Raw genomic sequence first — 16,140 nt, 5'->3', positions numbered from 1 at the left:
CCATAGATAACCTTTCACAAAATTCAGTGTGAATTGGACAGGGAATAATATTAAAAGTATAAAAGGTTGATTCTTGGCTGCAGATCAATATCAATATCTGTATCTATCTATCTATCTATCTATCTATCTATCTATCTATCTATCTATCTATCTATCATCTCTCTTTATATATATCACTCAGGCATTTAGCTGTAGATGAGGAAACATTAATCTGCAACATCAGTAAGAGACAATGATGTGACTTCCACAGATACCAAATTTGGCATGGTGGTGGTATTAGATTTGCCTCCTTGTAGTGCAGTGATTAACAGATGGCAGGAAAGGAGGCTGAGCAAGAAGGGAGGAAATTCAAAAACTGCCCCTAATCACGCCTTCCTGATGTGGAGGTCAGCTATCGGCCTGTGGGCAAGTGTTCAGTCATTGGTCAGCTCAGTCTCAAAGCTGGGATTAGAAGCTTCCCTGATTTCATCAAGTAAGAACTTTGGTCACTGAGATGAGATTGGTCAAGAATAAATACCACGTGCAGTCATTTCCTTCCTTTCTCTACAGCAAGCAAACTGAAAAGGATCCAGGTGTGCAGGAATTGGAAGCATTAATAGACACAATTCAGAAGCAACTGAAAGATCACTCATGCAAAGACAACATTCGTGAGGCATTTCAAATTTACGACAAGGAAGCTTCAGGATATGTGGACAGAGACATGTTCTTTAAAATCTGTGAATCACTTAACGTCCCAGTGGATGACTCCTTGGTTAAGGAGGTCAGTATGAATTACTCTTCTGAGTTGATTGCAGAGGCTAAGCACTGATCATTCTTTCCTAAAGGCAATTGTATATGTATTTCACTACAGCTGACACAGATTTAGGATGTTCAGATCAGATCTACTATTCTGTCCTGATTAGGTATTGCCCGTTCATTCTAGCATTGGCATTCTTTTCTAATTGCTGTTGCAGGGCATCTCTTTAAGTGGGCCTGGGGCTGGACAACACAGAGTGGTTAGTAGACCAACATGTCAGGACTGAATAAGAGCAACAGAGATGATCCAGGAGGGGCAGCTACCAAGGGGAGACTCAAAGATGTTGATTGAGCAGACTGCTTGGCAACCTTTGATATCCTTCACAGCTGATACCTACACTGGCCCATCAGTAGGGTTAGCATGGAAGAGGGCGTGACCACTGTGGGAGGGCTGTGGCATCTGTCAGTAATGGTAGCATGACCAGCAGCAGATGCAGAAAGGGCATGGAAGTTCAGTTGAAGGGGGACTTTCATGCCTTTTCTTCATTATAAACCCTTTAGCCAGGGTTCCCTTGGAAGTCAGAACAAAGTCCCCCTGAGAAATACCAAGGACTGTGGCTTATTATCATTGAGACATTCTTACTGAGTAAGAATATTGAGGTTCTGTAGGCCCTTTTAAAGATCGTTTAGCCAAAACAGGTGTTCATAATTTAAGAGTCATTTAGGAAAGGGTTTGGTTTAGGGCTAGTGACTAGGTTGGAGACAAGGATTTGTCATAGAAACATTAGCAGGGAGTGAGTAGGAGGGCAGATAGAAGAGTATTTGTTTATGTGGACCAAACACACATTTAGCTCCTCAAATTTTAGGTTGAGAGCATGCCCAACTTTTGATTTTCAAATTCTTCATACTGTCTGATGTGGGAACTGACATGGGAGAGAGAAATGGCAGTCATTGACAAGTGCAGCAGGGAAGTGGGGGTGGGACAGATTTGCATACGTCTTATAAAAATAACCACAGAAAATCAGTCCATTACCAGTCACAGTTGAGTTTCAAGGGACACAGGTTGAGCAGTGGCATAACCAGACCCTTCCGTTAGGCTGCGGTAGCAAGAGCCTGCTATTTAAAAAGTCTTACTCCTCATGAGCTGAGTGGACAGTCTTTTATTTGAATATAAAAACAACTAAAAGTGCTTTTATAAATATGGATGTTAGTTCTGAAATCTTGGGAAGTGTGGCAGACTGCCACGGTTACTACTTGAGACCGTCACTACAACAATTACTACTGTTACTACTTGAGACCGTCATTACGAGAGTTAATGAAGGAGGATGAAAGCAGAAATGAAAACTTAAAAGAAAAGTAACTATTTTAAAGGAAAGGAAAGAAGAGAGCTCCCTGCTTCTAGTGAGCAAAGGCAGCTGCCCGAGCCTCTACACCCCTTCATCTTTATTGGGTAGAAAGAACAGGGAGGAGGAGGTAACGATTGGTCAGTTGCTTAATTGATCACAGGTTCACATTATTGCTAACAGGCTTCAGATGTGCCTAATCACAAGAAACACTTGTGCCTGGGTCATGACTGCCCTCAGCATTCCTTCTGGGCAGCAGATGCAGTTTGTCAGTTTGCCAGCATCCTGCTTTCATGAGAAAGAGTTTGCTGTTTACTCATATAGCCTCCAGTGATACACTGAGTTGATCATGACCCTCAGTCTTTCGACCTTCAACAGGGAAGGTCATTTACTCCATCCATCTTTGGTTTCATTAAGTGTGAGATGGGGATGATATCTGTCCTACCTGCCAGGTTCACAGGATCATTTCAGAATCAACTTGAAGATATAAAAATTCTGAACTGATTTACAAAGGCTGGGGATCATTATGTATAAGCGCACTCTGCAGTTGAGCTGACTGAAGCCCTGTGGATCTGTCTCACCTATTCTCTTTGCTCTCTCTGCAGTTAATCAGGTTGTGCTCTCATGGAGAAGGCAAGATTAACTACTATAACTTTGTTCGTGCTTTCTCAGACTGACCTGCTGATGAGAAAATGCAAGACAATTTCTGATATTGGAATTATGCTTTGAAATATACCTTACACTCTTCATAGAGGCATTTACAGAGTTCCTGAAGTTTTATTTCTGTTTTGGTTCTTATTTCACTACTACTGAAGTCGAAACTAAATTGGATCTAATAGGATCTAAGATTGGTGCCTTATTTAGGGCAATGGGATATAGCAATGTCTAATTTTGTGTGTCAAATTGACTTGGCCACAGGGGGCCCAAATATTTCCTTTCTTTCTTTTTTAAAAAATATTTTAAATTTTTTTAGATATGGGATCTCACTCTGTCATCCAGGCTGGACTGTGGTGGCACTATCCTAGTTCTGGGAAGCCTCAGACTCCTGGGCTCAAGTGATCCTCCCGCTTAACCTCCCCAGTAGCTGGGACAACAGTCTCAAGCCGCCATGCCCAGCTAATTTTAAAAATTATTTTGTAGAGACAAGGTCTCATTATGTTGCCTAAGCTTGTCTCAAACTCATGAGCTCCAGAAATTCTACCACCTCAGCCTCCAAAAGTGCTGGAATTATAGGCATGAGCCACTGTGCCCAGCCTCAGATATTTCATTATTCTGGGGGTTTCTGTGAAGGTATTTTTGGATGAGATAAACATTTGAATCAGAAGACTAAGTAAAACAGATAGTCCTCCCTAATGTGGATGAACCTCCTCCAATCATTTGAAGACATGAGTGGAATAAAAAGGCTGACCTTCCCCCAGGTAAGAGAATTCCTCTTGCCTGACTGGCTTCAAATTGGGACATCAGCCTTTTCCTGCCTTCAGACACAAATGCAAACATCAGCTGTTGGTCTGGAGCCTGCTGGCCTTCAGACTGGACCTAAACCATCAGCTCTCCCAAGTCTTAGGCCTTTGGATTCAGACTGGAATTATACCTTTAGCTCTCCTGGGTCTCCAGCTTGCCAATTTACCCTTCAGATCTTGGGACTTGTAAGCCTTCATAATTGTGTGAGCAATTCCTTATGACTCTTTCTCTCTCTCTCTATATATATATATGTATATATAATATATATATATATTATATATAATATATATGTGCATATAATATATACATATTATCTATACACATACACACATGTACATGTTTATATGTATATATGTATATGTGTATATATATATGTACACATATATGTGTATACATACATCCTATTGGTTCTCTTTCTCTGGATAACCCTAATTCAGATGTAGAATGATCAAGAGCAGGAGGAATGTTAGAATTCTCTAGAAGAATCATCTGGGATGTTGGAATCAGTATGCAGTATCGCTGTTGCTGCTAGTCAATGGCCCCACCACTACCCATCTGCCCACCCTGATACTGAGGGAAATATACACCCATTTTTCAAACTGGTTCTAGGCCCATTAGACCTGCATTTAAAAAAAAAAAAAAAAAAGAAGAAGGAATATAATAGAAAATATCTGGTATACCTAGCAGGGTATTTTTTCTTTTTTTCTTTTGTTTTGAGCAAGACGGAGGCTCACTCTGTCACCCAGGCTGGAATGCAGTGGCGTGATCTCAACTCACTGCAACCTCTGCCTCCTGGGTTCAAGTGATTCAGCCTCCCGAGTAGCTGGGACTACAGGCATGCGTCACTATATCCAGTTAATTTTTTAAATTTTATTTTTAGTAGAGACGAGGTTTCACCATGCTGGGCTGAGGCTTCTGTTTCAAATGAGAGTGGATTTACTGGATCATCATGTAAAATGTATTTCTTGATGTGGGTTGTAGTAAAAAAATAAAAATAAAAAGATTTGGCTGGGAACACTTGCTCACACCTGTAATCCCAGCACTTTGGGAGGTGGAGCCGGGTGGGTCACTGGAGGTCAGGAGGTCGAGACCAGCCTGGCCAACATGGTGAAACCTCATCTCTACTAAAAATACAAAAATTGGCCAGGTGTGGTGGCGTGCGCCTGTAGTCCCAGCCAGTCAGGAGGCTGAAATGGGAGAATCGCTTAAACCCCGGAGGCAGAGGTTGCAGTGAGCCGAGACCACATCCTGCACTCCATCCAGCCTGGGTGACACAGCAAGACTCCATCTCAAAAAAAAAAAAAATTAGAAAAATACCGCTTTTAGAGAGCCCAGCCTTGAGAGAGGAAGGAAAGACTAGTTGCAGTTACTATCCTCTAGTGAGCTCTGATTGGCTTTTTAGAATCAGGGCTGCTCTTTGGTTGAAGTCAGCCACTAAGTTCATCTTTAAACATGCTATCTCAAATTCCCCCAAGCCACCCAAAACATGGTATGAGTGAGGATAGAGTTACATAGAATTCAGACTGCTTTGCCCTCTCAGAACTTCTAGGGAACTTCCCTTGGTGTTTCCTTCCCTAATGAGCTCAGCCACTCGTAACTAGCTTATTGAAAGGGCTGTGAATATATTATGTTGACTCCTTTTCTGTTCCAGGTTATTATCTTGGGAATAACCCATGTTTTGTTTTGTTTTACCTTCAGTCGCTCATAACTATTTAAAACAGTATCTCACTTTCAACTACAGATGCTCCTCTACTTATGGGGTTATGTCTCAATAAACTCACATAAGTAAAAAATATCACAGGTCGAAAACACATTTAATAACCCTGATAAGCCCATTGTAAAGTAGGAAAATAAGTTGAACTGTTGAAAGTTGGGGACTATCTGTATTTTACAAGTTTTTTCAGTTTAAAAATTACCAAGCTCTATCCTGCCTGGCCCAGCTCAGTCCTTCCCTAGGCTTAGAAGCCTGTGGTAGAGAGTGTGTATACTGGGGTGATGATAGTGGTTCCTTCTTCCTCCCTTCTTTCTGTCTTCTCTCCCTTTGTTCCTATTCAGCTGTGCTGCTGTTTCTAGCCCATGTAGGCTCTGGGAAAGGTTAAGGGGGTAGAAACCAGAGAAAAAGGGCAAAGTCTTATTTCTGTGGCTAGTAATGTCATAATGTGGGGCCCAGTCTCTGAGTGACATGTGCCCAAAGGCTGACTCTTTCTCCCAGAGCACCTTTTTTCTCTTTTTGGAATTCAGGGGGTACATGTGCATGTTTGTTACATGGGTATATTGCACCTAGGTAGTGAGCATAGTACCCAGTAAGTAGTTTTTCCACACATACCCCCTCCTTCCCTCCCCACTCTGGTAGTCCCCAGTGTCTATTGTTCCCATTATTATGTCTATGTGTATTCAATGTTTAGCTCCCACTTAGAAGAAAGAACATGCAATATTTGGTTTTCTATTCCTACATCAATTCACTTCAGGATAATGGCCTCCAGCTGCATCCATGTTGCTGCAGAATACATGATTTCATTGTTTTTTATAGCTGCATAGTATTCCATGGTGTAGATATACCACATTTAAAAAGTCTAATCCACCACTGATTGGCATCTAGGTTGATTCCATGTCCTTTGCTCAGAGCCCCATTTTGGTGAGTACTTAGAACTCTTTCCAACCGGAAACTGCCCAGTGCACCACTCTCAGGTGGAGGGGACCCAGTCAGCACCCGACCACCCCGGCTCTAATGGCATGCTCTCCAAAGCTCCTTCTGATCTTCCCAGGAGGCCCTTTAGGGCTGACACACCTTCCAGGCTGTGCACTCTCGCCATGTTCTCACCCAGATGGCTCTCTTGGCTGTGTAATTAGGCAGCTCAATCCCTTTCCTTTCGACTGTTTCAGGGGACAACCAGGTACCCCAAACCTTGTGCTCTCCAAACTCCAGGGGACAGACACGTGTCAAACCCTGAGTCTTTTGAAGTATCCCCTCACTTAGCTTGCAGACCCAAGGTACTCTAACAGCCTCTTTCAAGCAGCTTGCACTTTCTGGTATTTTCTCCATCACTCTTGCCTCCTGTGGTAGAGTCGCTTTGGGCTCCCCCTCAGCAAATCATTCATGGATCAGCAGCAAATCTGCAACATATGGAAATATTTGCCAATTTTTGTCCTCAGCGCTGGGTCTCAGCCAAAATGGAGATTTAGGAAGTTCTCATTTAGTATCCTCTAGCCTGCTTTTGGTTGTTTTGTTTTTCTGTTTGTTGTGTTTGTTTTTTAGAGACAGGGTCTTACTCTGTTGCCAGACTGGAATGCAGTGGTGTGACCATAGCTCACTGCAGCCTCAAACTCTTGGGCTCAAGCAATCCTCCTGCCTCAGCCTTCTGAGTAGCTAGGCCTATAGTCTCAGAGGGAACTGTCTTCAACAAAGCTGGCACTATCCACATCCACTCCTTAAGTTTGCTGTCCACTTCTTGCCTTGCATCTCCTTTTAAGTTTACTTAAGATTGAGAAGCTGATCTCTGACAGCACCATCACAAGGTATAAAAGCAATTTCATGAAAGACCAAAGCCAGCAGGCCATTTCTGTGGTGTCCACACACTTGCTGCTCACCTGTTAGTTTATACAAAGCAGCAAGGGTAGGAGCCACAAATGTTACAGCAAATCACTTTTTCTACTAAAATCCTGAATGGCAGTGCAGCCATTGGATGTCACTAATTACCTTGTGCTACAGTCACAGCTGGCACGCATCTGGAGTGTCAGGCTCAGGTGATGGAAGAGAGCTGAGCATTAGCCTGTAGCAAGCAATATTGTAGGAAGCAGAAATGATCATCACTTCAAATTGGCCACCAGGGAGTTGAAAGATTCTAATACACACACACACACACACACACACACACACACACACAGAGAGAGAGAGAGAGACAGAGAGAGAATTAAGATTCGCTCTGGTAGCTGAAGCTATCAGGTCTAACTGAAGAATTTGACTAAGACTGCTTATAGTGCTTACGGCTTTGGGACTAATAAAAATCTGCCTTGTGGGTAAAGATGGGCTGTGAGTTAGCCACTACTCAGAAACCTGGGCCTGTACCTTGTCTGCACCACCAGGGGGGCCTTGAAAATACCATCAAATTAAGGTGTATCAAATCCGTATCTATAGGCTTTGAGGGTATTTGGGACAAATAGGTAGAGAAGACTTCTCTAAATGTTGTCTCCAGAGAATCAAGGGTCACTTGGGTAAGTGACTCCTGAATATCCTGCTGGCACATAAGTTCATTTTAAAAAGCCAATTTGAGTGCTTTATATGTACCATGAACTTAGCATTCAGTATCTCTAAGTCTCTCACCACCATTCCTCGCAAAACATGAAACCCTTTTGACACAGATGAGCAAAAAGACTCAGAAAGGTTAACTGCTTAGTTCACCTAGCTGCTTATGGCAGAGCAGGACCCAAGTCTGCAATGAAGCTTGCCATGCATCAGAACCACTCACCTTCACCTCAAGCAAACATTTCCTCTTTAATTCTCACACCCCATGGGTGTCCTTGACTAACTGCCACCTGTAACTGCACTCATCTTTTGAAATCTCTCCAAAGATGGTTCTGGTAAACACAGCAGGCAGCTATAGGCAACAGCAGCCACGTGACACCAGCGATCCCCACTGCCCGCCATTATTACTAACACTTGGATGTCATCTAGTCAGCACCAACATGTTTGTTGGCCTTTACACAAACGAAACCCCATTTCCTCCAAGGTAAACAACGTCATAGTATAGTAGGCATCAAGGATGATGTGCTTATTTCTGGAGCTTCCTACCCACAAAACGCCATGTTAAGAAAGCCCCTTTCCAACTTTACTATTAAAGATTCAAATAAAAATGATGCTTACTATCCAGCACTTGACATAACTGACTCTCCATCCTTAATTCTAATTCTCCAATTCATATCACCACAATGGACAAATACGGGTCGAGATATGTAAGAAATGACTAATAAAGTGAAAAATAATAGACACCAGGGCTAAAATTCATTGCAAACTCCTTTAAGCAAACATAAACATCCATGTTAAAAGCATCACTGTATAAAAGCACATCAAGGAAATTATGAGACAATTCTGATCATTTTCTGCCTTTTATTGTTATTTCAGAAAATATTTGATGTTTCAAAATGTACATTTAAAAAATCCATACAAAACTGTAATTTGTTTTAAAACCAGACAGAAACAGTGGAAAAATGATTTTGAAAAACAGTTCACCAAAAGTAAAAAGACACCCCTCCCCCCAACCCTTTTACATGAAAGCATAAATACGGCAGGTACAAATTTTCCTTGAGTTCCTTGTTGAAATTTGGTCCATATGAACAGGCTAGAGTAGAAAACAGACAATTTGTCCACATTTGCATTATCAGTTGCTCAGGGCACCAGCAGCCTTAGTTCATCCTTCAGATGTTTTTTTAAACAGAGGAACTGAAAAATGAGGTTTACAGTCTCATCACATGAACACTCAAATCTGTACCCAAGGAAACGGTGGTATTACATTTACTATCACAGCCAGAGCCTATCAGGTGAACAGGGCTATCCACCTGCGGCTGCTGCTTGGCAAAATATCCTTCCTCTCACGTGAACAAGAAGCTCTAGAATGCTTTTAGGCAGAGTGATGGTGATGTTATGGGCACCACACTAATCTTACTCCTGGACAATGACTTAAGCCCCATCATGAGAATGGTTTTTTCCTCTTCAACAGATTTTGTAAAAATAGACCTCTAAGATGATGCTACATGTTCTAAAAGAGTGCCACAGAAACCCACCCAGGATGAGAATGACAGCAACAAAAGGAAAGTGGCTGCTGTTTCTTGTGTGAGGGATGATGACTACCCCTCCCATGGGTCCCATTTCTCCCCCAGTTAGATGTTCTAAGGGACAGAAAGGCTGTGGAAAGGACCACCGGCTGGGAGAGTTATTGCACAACCCGGAAGAGCGAGAAAAACGTGGACAGGCAAGGGGCAGGGGAGAGGGTTGCTGCGACTAACACAAGGTAACACTGAATTAGGAGCTCAAACCGTTCTGCAACAGTCAGACATGTATGTGTTAGCACTTGAGACTGGGAAGTAAAAGTGAACTCCTTTATCATATAAACTTTGGGCTGAATGGGAAGCAAAACAGACCAAAAGAGGTTATGGTAAGCGTGCCTTTTTAAAAAAATCTGGCGGTGGGGAAAATAATGGAGAAGCAGGGCTTGCTATGTGGGGCCAGACGGGAGTTTTCGAGGAGGGGGCTGGAAACTCTGGGCTTCCCTTAATAGGTATGCTTGTGGTTGGACCACCTCACTGCCTTCCACAGCCACCCAGCTGGGCCAGAAGAGAACTGACACAAGGGAGAAACCAAAAACAGAACACGCCACAGACCCTAATGCTGGGCAGCGGGGTTTGAAACAAATGGGGCAAAACTGTCACAATCCGTGTCCCTTTTATATGTAACTGTACTGAGGTATGGTGTCTTTGGCTGCTTGTGACAAGCAGCCATCGAGCCCTGGCAGCTGGGGGCTGGCCACGGAGTACAAGTGAAAACCACACAGCAAAGTAAGGCACTTATTCTCTCTCTCACACACGCGCACACACACACGCACGCGCACGCAATCTGCTTGGGACAAAAAGTCTACAGGGGTTGCCAAGCACGAAAGGCTACATGGAGACTGCAAATCCCGATGCTCTTCTTTATAGCTCTGCCAGTCCAGGGAACTCCATAAAAGAATGAGGCAGCTCTCACTGGGGGGGAACTGGTCTTCAGCCTTTGCGAGGTGGAGCTAACACTCATGCGAGAAGTGGGGTAAAGAGTGAGAAGTTGGTAAAGTCTTCCTCACTGGGACAACCTTGGGCTGGAGAGGGATCCCATTTAGGGTTTCCAGTCATCTGACAATGACCTAATCCTCCAATAATCCCTAAAGTCCTCTCCTGAGGAAAGGAACCATAAGCTCGGAAGGCAGAGCGAGGGAGGAAGAGCACACCACTGTCTTGACTCACAAGCTTTCAGCACTCCCTCTGTTAGAGGAGAGAGCTGAGAACATCAAGAATTGAAGTTTGTGCACTTGTGCCACCGGCCCTTAGGCGGGAGAATTAGTTATGTGCAGACTTCCCTCTCTCTCACACCAGGCCTAGGAAAAACCAACTAGCAAGGCTAAAGCATACAAAGGAAATCTAAGCCGAGGCCTTTTCTAGGCACAAAGGGAGTCGGCAACCCACTTCTGATTAAAGCATCTGTGGAAGATAAAAATTTTGTTGTGGAATCCTGGGATGAGATGCATTCTTTCACCCAACCTCTTATTAGCTGCTGAGAAAAAGGTCAAGGGGTACTGACAAGGGAGGTCCAAAGAGAGACCCCAGAAGCACACACCCGCCCCAAGCTTCGGGCGTTCTTAGGGTCCCAGGGTTTCCGGTCCAGACAAGGATCTGTGAATGTGGCCAGGGCAGCAAGGTGTCTACTGGGGTTTCTTACATGTTGGGAAGTTATGCCTTGGGACATGGGCAAGTTTCTCAGCAACCATTTCCGTCTGGTGGCCCAGACACACACAGGATTAGAACTGACTCGAAAGGGAGGACAGTAGCTCCCCTCCTGGCTCAGCCTGCTGCCCCTTCGCCCAGAACCATCCCCTACCTTCAAAAGGAGCACATGCAATTTATAAATAGTGCAGCTATCAGTGCCCGGATGGTAAAAATAACTCCCATCATCCCTGCACCTCCAAGGAGGGGAGCCGGTAGCACGGATCCTTGGTCCACCAGCACCACCTCCCTCTCCTCCCACTGTGTCTGTCGGCTTCCCCACAAATTGAAGTTAGGGCTGTCGAGAGGCCACAGTTGCTGAGGTAGGTCACATCTTTCCTCCTGCCCTCGGTGCATGGTGCCGAACTCTCAAGCTTGGAGGTGTCTGGCGGAGCCTTCACAAATGGCTTGGCACTTTGGGGCAGGAGAAAATGCATCAAACTGAGGAAAACAGCCAAAGTGACCAAAATTAGAACAAGCTAGCCCAACAAGCTCATAGGATGAAGTGGAATTATTTCAGCTCTGGCAACAGAGTCTGTGTCGACCTGCCAAAGACTTGGCTCTGCTGTGAAATAAACGTGCCAGAGAGGGTGGCGGGCGGGGTGGGGGGTGACAAAGTACCCTACAACTACCCTCTAACCACCCTCCTCCCCAAACATCCCTGAAGCCCAGGCTGGCAAGATGCCAGCCCCACTCACGGTCTCAGGGTTTTTGTTTCACATAAAATAAACCCTTAGCACACCCCCGTCCACCGGGAAGCAGAGCCTAAGTTGACTCCGGCCACTGGGCTGGTGGGACCACATCCAAGGCATGAGGTACTGGCAGCACAGAAAGCTTGCAAGAGACAGGCACATGAAGTTGTGGCGTCTCTGGCACGCCAAGTGTCCTGGGACAGAGCAACGGAAAGCTACAGGCATGAGAATGAAGGTTGCTTGATGGCAAGACTTCAGCTGCTCTGCTCAACACTACCTCTCCAGCATCTGGCACAGCGCGGGCACCTGGCACATCCCAGCATGCCATACGTATCTGTTGAAGGCATAACTCAACGGTTTAACCTGGGCTTACCTGAGAGAGGCCTCCTGCATGTGAAGCCCTGCCAGTGACACAGCCTGGAGGGCACCCAGGATGGGTGTTCTATAATGGGGGAGGAAGGTGGGCGTAGGAGGCTGCTGGCTGAACACGCCATTTGCAGTTACCAGGCAAGGTGGGGGGCCTGAACTCAATTACAGCCTCTGTCGGGGCTGTTTGACTGAAATGGCTAAGGGATCCCGTATCAGGTCTGCTGTATTGATACCAAAACTGCCCTTTTACCAACAGTTCTGCTGTGCAGCCCAGAGAAGTGTCAGGGAAGGAGAGGGAGAAATGGGGGAAATGCGTATTTTCAAAAACACTGTCTCACTTCCTAAGGGTAATCAAAAGCAACCATGGGTAGCTCTTCCCATTTCTGCAACCTTATTGTGGAGAGGGATGAAGGCCTCCAATGGCGTTAGGAAACAAATCCCTCAGTTACTGGGAAGTTAAAATTTATCTATGATGTAAGTGACTTGGAGAAGGAGAGTTGCCTTGATGAAAAGACCCATTTCCCCCTTTTTGATCTAAATTCAGGTTTGGTTTCTGCTGTGATGTCAGGAAGATGACCAGTATACCAAATGACACTACAATTCCTGCACCTACCAAGAACGACTCCCCTTCGCCTCAGCACAGAGTTCGGAGGTTCTTAATTAGGATCTTTTTTTATTGTTGTTGTTTTAGACAGAATTTTGCTCTTGTTGCCCAGGCTGTAGTGCCATGGTAAAATCTCTGCTCACTGCAACCTCCGCTTTCTGGGTTTAAGCGATTCTCCTGCCTCAGCCTCCCGAGTAGCTGGGATTACAGGCACCTGCCACCACGCCTGGCTAATTTTTTTGTATTTTTAGTAGAGATGGGGTTTCACCATGTTGGCCAGGCTGGTCTCCAGCTCCGGACCACAGATGACCTGCCCACCTCAGTCTCCCAAAGTGCTGGGATAACAGGCGTAAGCCACTGCGCCCGGCCGTAATTAGGACCTTTTTAAAGCTGAATGCCCCATTGTAAAAGTCCCCACAAGGCACCATAAGGACTTGGAGGCCTTGTCTTCAGGTGGAGGGGAGGGGAAAGAATCTGTGAGGGAAGGGGCCAGAAAGGCGCCTATCATCTACCCAGAGAGTGATTCTCAGTCAGTCCTGGTTTCATGCAGCCTAAAATGCTGTCGTTGTGCTCAACAAACGACAATTCCAAAGAACACTCAACAAGGGCGGCCAGATGGACAGTGGTCCAAGTGACCCTCCCTGGACACCAAGGGACCGGCATGGGGCTGAAGCCCTGGAGGCTTAGTGTTTCTGCAGCTAGAGATGAAGTCAAGGTAGTAAGTTTGGCCCCTGATGGGGCTGGCTGGCTCTGGAGGTGAGGACCAGCGTATCTCAGGCAGGTTTATGAACCGCTGTTTGGTTTGGTTTGGTTTTGAATGCTTGTGAATGTCTAAAAAAGCAACGGCGACCGGGACTGCTGGAGAAAGGCCTAGGTCGACTCCTCTGTGGGTTCTGCCACCATTACCTTTCTGGAGGGGCCTGCTGTGCAGTTTGCTCTGCTCTTGCTCTAAGCAGTGGGAAGACGTGTCTCCCCCACAGAGTGACAGCAGGCTGGCTTCCAATCCGCGGCCAGCCACTGGTAAGTGCTCAAGTCACGGGACCCAACTGAGTTCACACCATCCTTCTGGGTTGAGTTGTCATGTCCCAAATCCAAATGCCTTGGCATTTACAACGAGCAGTGGCTGCTGTGCCTCAAGATGGTACTTGCAGAACTGGAATCATATATCTCATCAGTTAATCAGCACCAAGGAGATGATGATCCGAGAGGGCCGCTGTCTCTTCTTCTTGCCCATCCACATGAGGACCACCGAGGGCCTGCTACCAGCCCCAGCCTTCTCACTGGCAGGCCCTGGGGGACCGAAAGACAGGACTGCAATCTTAGCTCCCCTCCCATTGTAAAAATCAGACAGAAAAATGGCAAGATAAGGTGAAATTAGAAAGTGAAAAGGAAAAGCAGCAGCCATGAGGGAAGAGACAGAGCAAGCAGAAAGGTGCCAGCCACCGGTGCCTGGGGTTCTGGAAAAGCCAGCACAGGACAGGAGTGAGGACAGGAGGTGGCCTGAGGGGGAGAAAGAGAAAGATTTTTGGCTTTATTGAGAATGGTTTGTGGAAGAATAAGAGAAAGCCAAGAAGAAAGAAAGCGAAACCCCACATTGAAAGACAGGTTTCGGCCGTTTGAGACGGAGCATCACAGGCAGGGAGGAGGAGGCAGGGAGGGGCGTGGGCTCCTCGCCCCCTGCTGGGCCCCCACCAAGAGGATTCCTGTTCTTAGCACTTTGGCCTTAGGGAGACTTGAGTTTCTTAGTCCGTGGGGAGGTTCCGTTCTCTGCCTTCACCACTCCATTTTCATGGTAACCTGGGAAGTGGAGAGAGACAAGGATACATGATATTTCTGCTGCAGCTAAGGCAGGAGAGGGGAGGGTGGGGCCAGGCCAAGGAAAGGGTCCAGGCAGCCCGGCTGCTACACATGGATGCACCAAAGGGGCGCAGGGCTGCAGCCTTGCACAGCAAACAGAAGCCAGCAGATGGCTCCCAGGAGGGTCCTGTCTTCCCCAGGGCCCCGTTTGGGAGGCTTGGTCTCTGACTGCGCTTTAGCAGGAAGGGCCTCGGATGACGCACAGTAACTCAGCAACAACAGAGGCCAGCCTGCCCAAGCCCGAGGCTGGGGCTAGATACTCGCCGAAATCACTGAGATGCTGTCACTGTCTCAATGTCCTCAGTTCCTCTCAGGCCCCTGCAAGGCATCAGCCCATTTTCAGTTCAGCAAGAACTCCTAGGAGCAGCGGCCACAGAAGGGAGGGGGATGAGAGGCTGTAGGAACAAGGCCTCGCGCGGATGCCCAACACTCCTCTGGCAGAATAATTGTGCTCTTTCTATTGTTCAAAATACGTCCGTGCGCCTGCTCAAAGTCAGAGGTACTGGCTGCAGTCTTATGCCCCATAGCGCCCCTGCCAGCCAGGCCTGACTCTGCAACACACCCAGCTGCGCGCGTGTCTGGTTCAAACACACGTAAGCCTTTGCCAACCAGGTGGCCGCCTGGAGAAAAGCAGGTGAGTCAGAAAGCAGCGCCCAGTGCAGACAGGCCCCCAGGCTGGGCAGAACGTGCAGGGTTGGCAGGGCCTGGGGACCTGCTGAAGGTGGGTGATGACTGGAGTGCATGCAGGGGCCAAAGGAGAAGTGGGTGTCCCACCCCTACCCCCCACCTAGCACTGTGTCACTGTGAGTCATTCTTGGAGACAGAGGAGGAGCCAGCAAGCTGGGAGGCAGGGGCAGGCTGAGATGTGGAGCAAAAGGGCAGGTGAGGACAGAGGCCACTGTCCGGCACTGAGAATGGGCGGCGGCAGCAGCAGCAGCAGCAGCAGCTGGCTGGGGTCCAGAAGCCACCCTGAGGACACGCTTCCTGCCAGAGTTCCCCGCCCAGCCACGGCCCTGCCCCACGGTGGCCAGGGCTCCCAGCCTAGTTAGGGCCAGCCTCACCCAGTCTGTCCTTGGCCCACACCCAGCCACGTGCCAACCAGGGAGCTAGGAGCCCCAGCCCCGAGGAAGGAGTCAGGAAGGAGAAGCTGGCAGGATTGGTCTGGGGAGCACCCAAGAAGCCTGGTGCCTTGGCTTCTCCCACCCATCCCAGCCAGACTTCCCTGGCTCCACTCTCTGCCAAGGGCCCTGGCACTCACCAGATTCCCTCTTGATGAGCCTGGCTGGTAGTCTGGGTGTAGCTGGGACTCTCCGCTTTGCACTCTGCTCATTCCAGTATTCCCGCCAGTGCCGAAGCTGGGAGTGGATGAAGCGCCACATGAGCCACGCCTGGGCAGCACACACCAGCAGCAGCACGCAGAGCCTACGGAGGGGCAGGGGGTGGGCTTAGGCCGGGGCTTGGGCTCACAGCCTTGTGGCTGGGTTGTGCGGGGGAGAACAAGGGCCAGGGGCCCTGCCGTTCTCATGGCTCATCAGCTCCTCTTTCACCGCCAGCCCTCTTGCATACCACCACT

At 47.2% G+C, this 16,140-nt stretch overlaps 2 protein-coding genes across 4 annotated transcripts in view; one reads left to right on the top strand and one right to left on the bottom strand.

Annotated features, from left to right (window-relative positions):
• The window catches only part of EFHC1 (EF-hand domain (C-terminal) containing 1), a 103,775-nt gene that overhangs the window by 69,481 nt on the left and 18,154 nt on the right, over positions 1-16,140 (top strand). For 2 of the 3 annotated variants that reach the window (XM_011981315.1, XM_011981317.1), the window contains 2 exons: positions 550-760; positions 2,684-3,059. In XM_011981315.1, coding sequence (XP_011836705.1) covers positions 550-760; positions 2,684-2,755 — 283 coding nt within the window. In that variant the 3' untranslated portion in view covers positions 2,756-3,059. Of the gene's footprint in view, positions 1-549; positions 761-2,683; positions 3,060-16,140 lie in introns of those variants that run through there. The other variant, XM_011981316.1, reaches the window with a different exon arrangement.
• TRAM2 (translocation associated membrane protein 2) overlaps positions 8,627-16,140 on the bottom strand; it is an 81,663-nt gene continuing 74,149 nt past the window's right edge. Inside the window, exons 10-11 of the mRNA XM_011981318.1 lie at positions 15,826-15,989; positions 8,627-14,507 (exon numbers count right to left, since the gene is read on the bottom strand). Of these exons, the coding sequence (XP_011836708.1) occupies positions 14,434-14,507; positions 15,826-15,989 (238 nt within the window). The 3' untranslated portion in view covers positions 8,627-14,433. The remainder of the gene's footprint in view (positions 14,508-15,825; positions 15,990-16,140) is intronic.

Source organism: Mandrillus leucophaeus, unplaced genomic scaffold (assembly GCF_000951045.1).
Source record: "Mandrillus leucophaeus isolate KB7577 unplaced genomic scaffold, Mleu.le_1.0 Scaffold223, whole genome shotgun sequence".
Lineage (NCBI taxonomy): Eukaryota > Metazoa > Chordata > Mammalia > Primates > Cercopithecidae > Mandrillus > Mandrillus leucophaeus.
The sequence above is the reverse complement of the archived record's forward strand: the minus strand, read 5'-3'. Positions and strand labels throughout refer to the sequence as shown.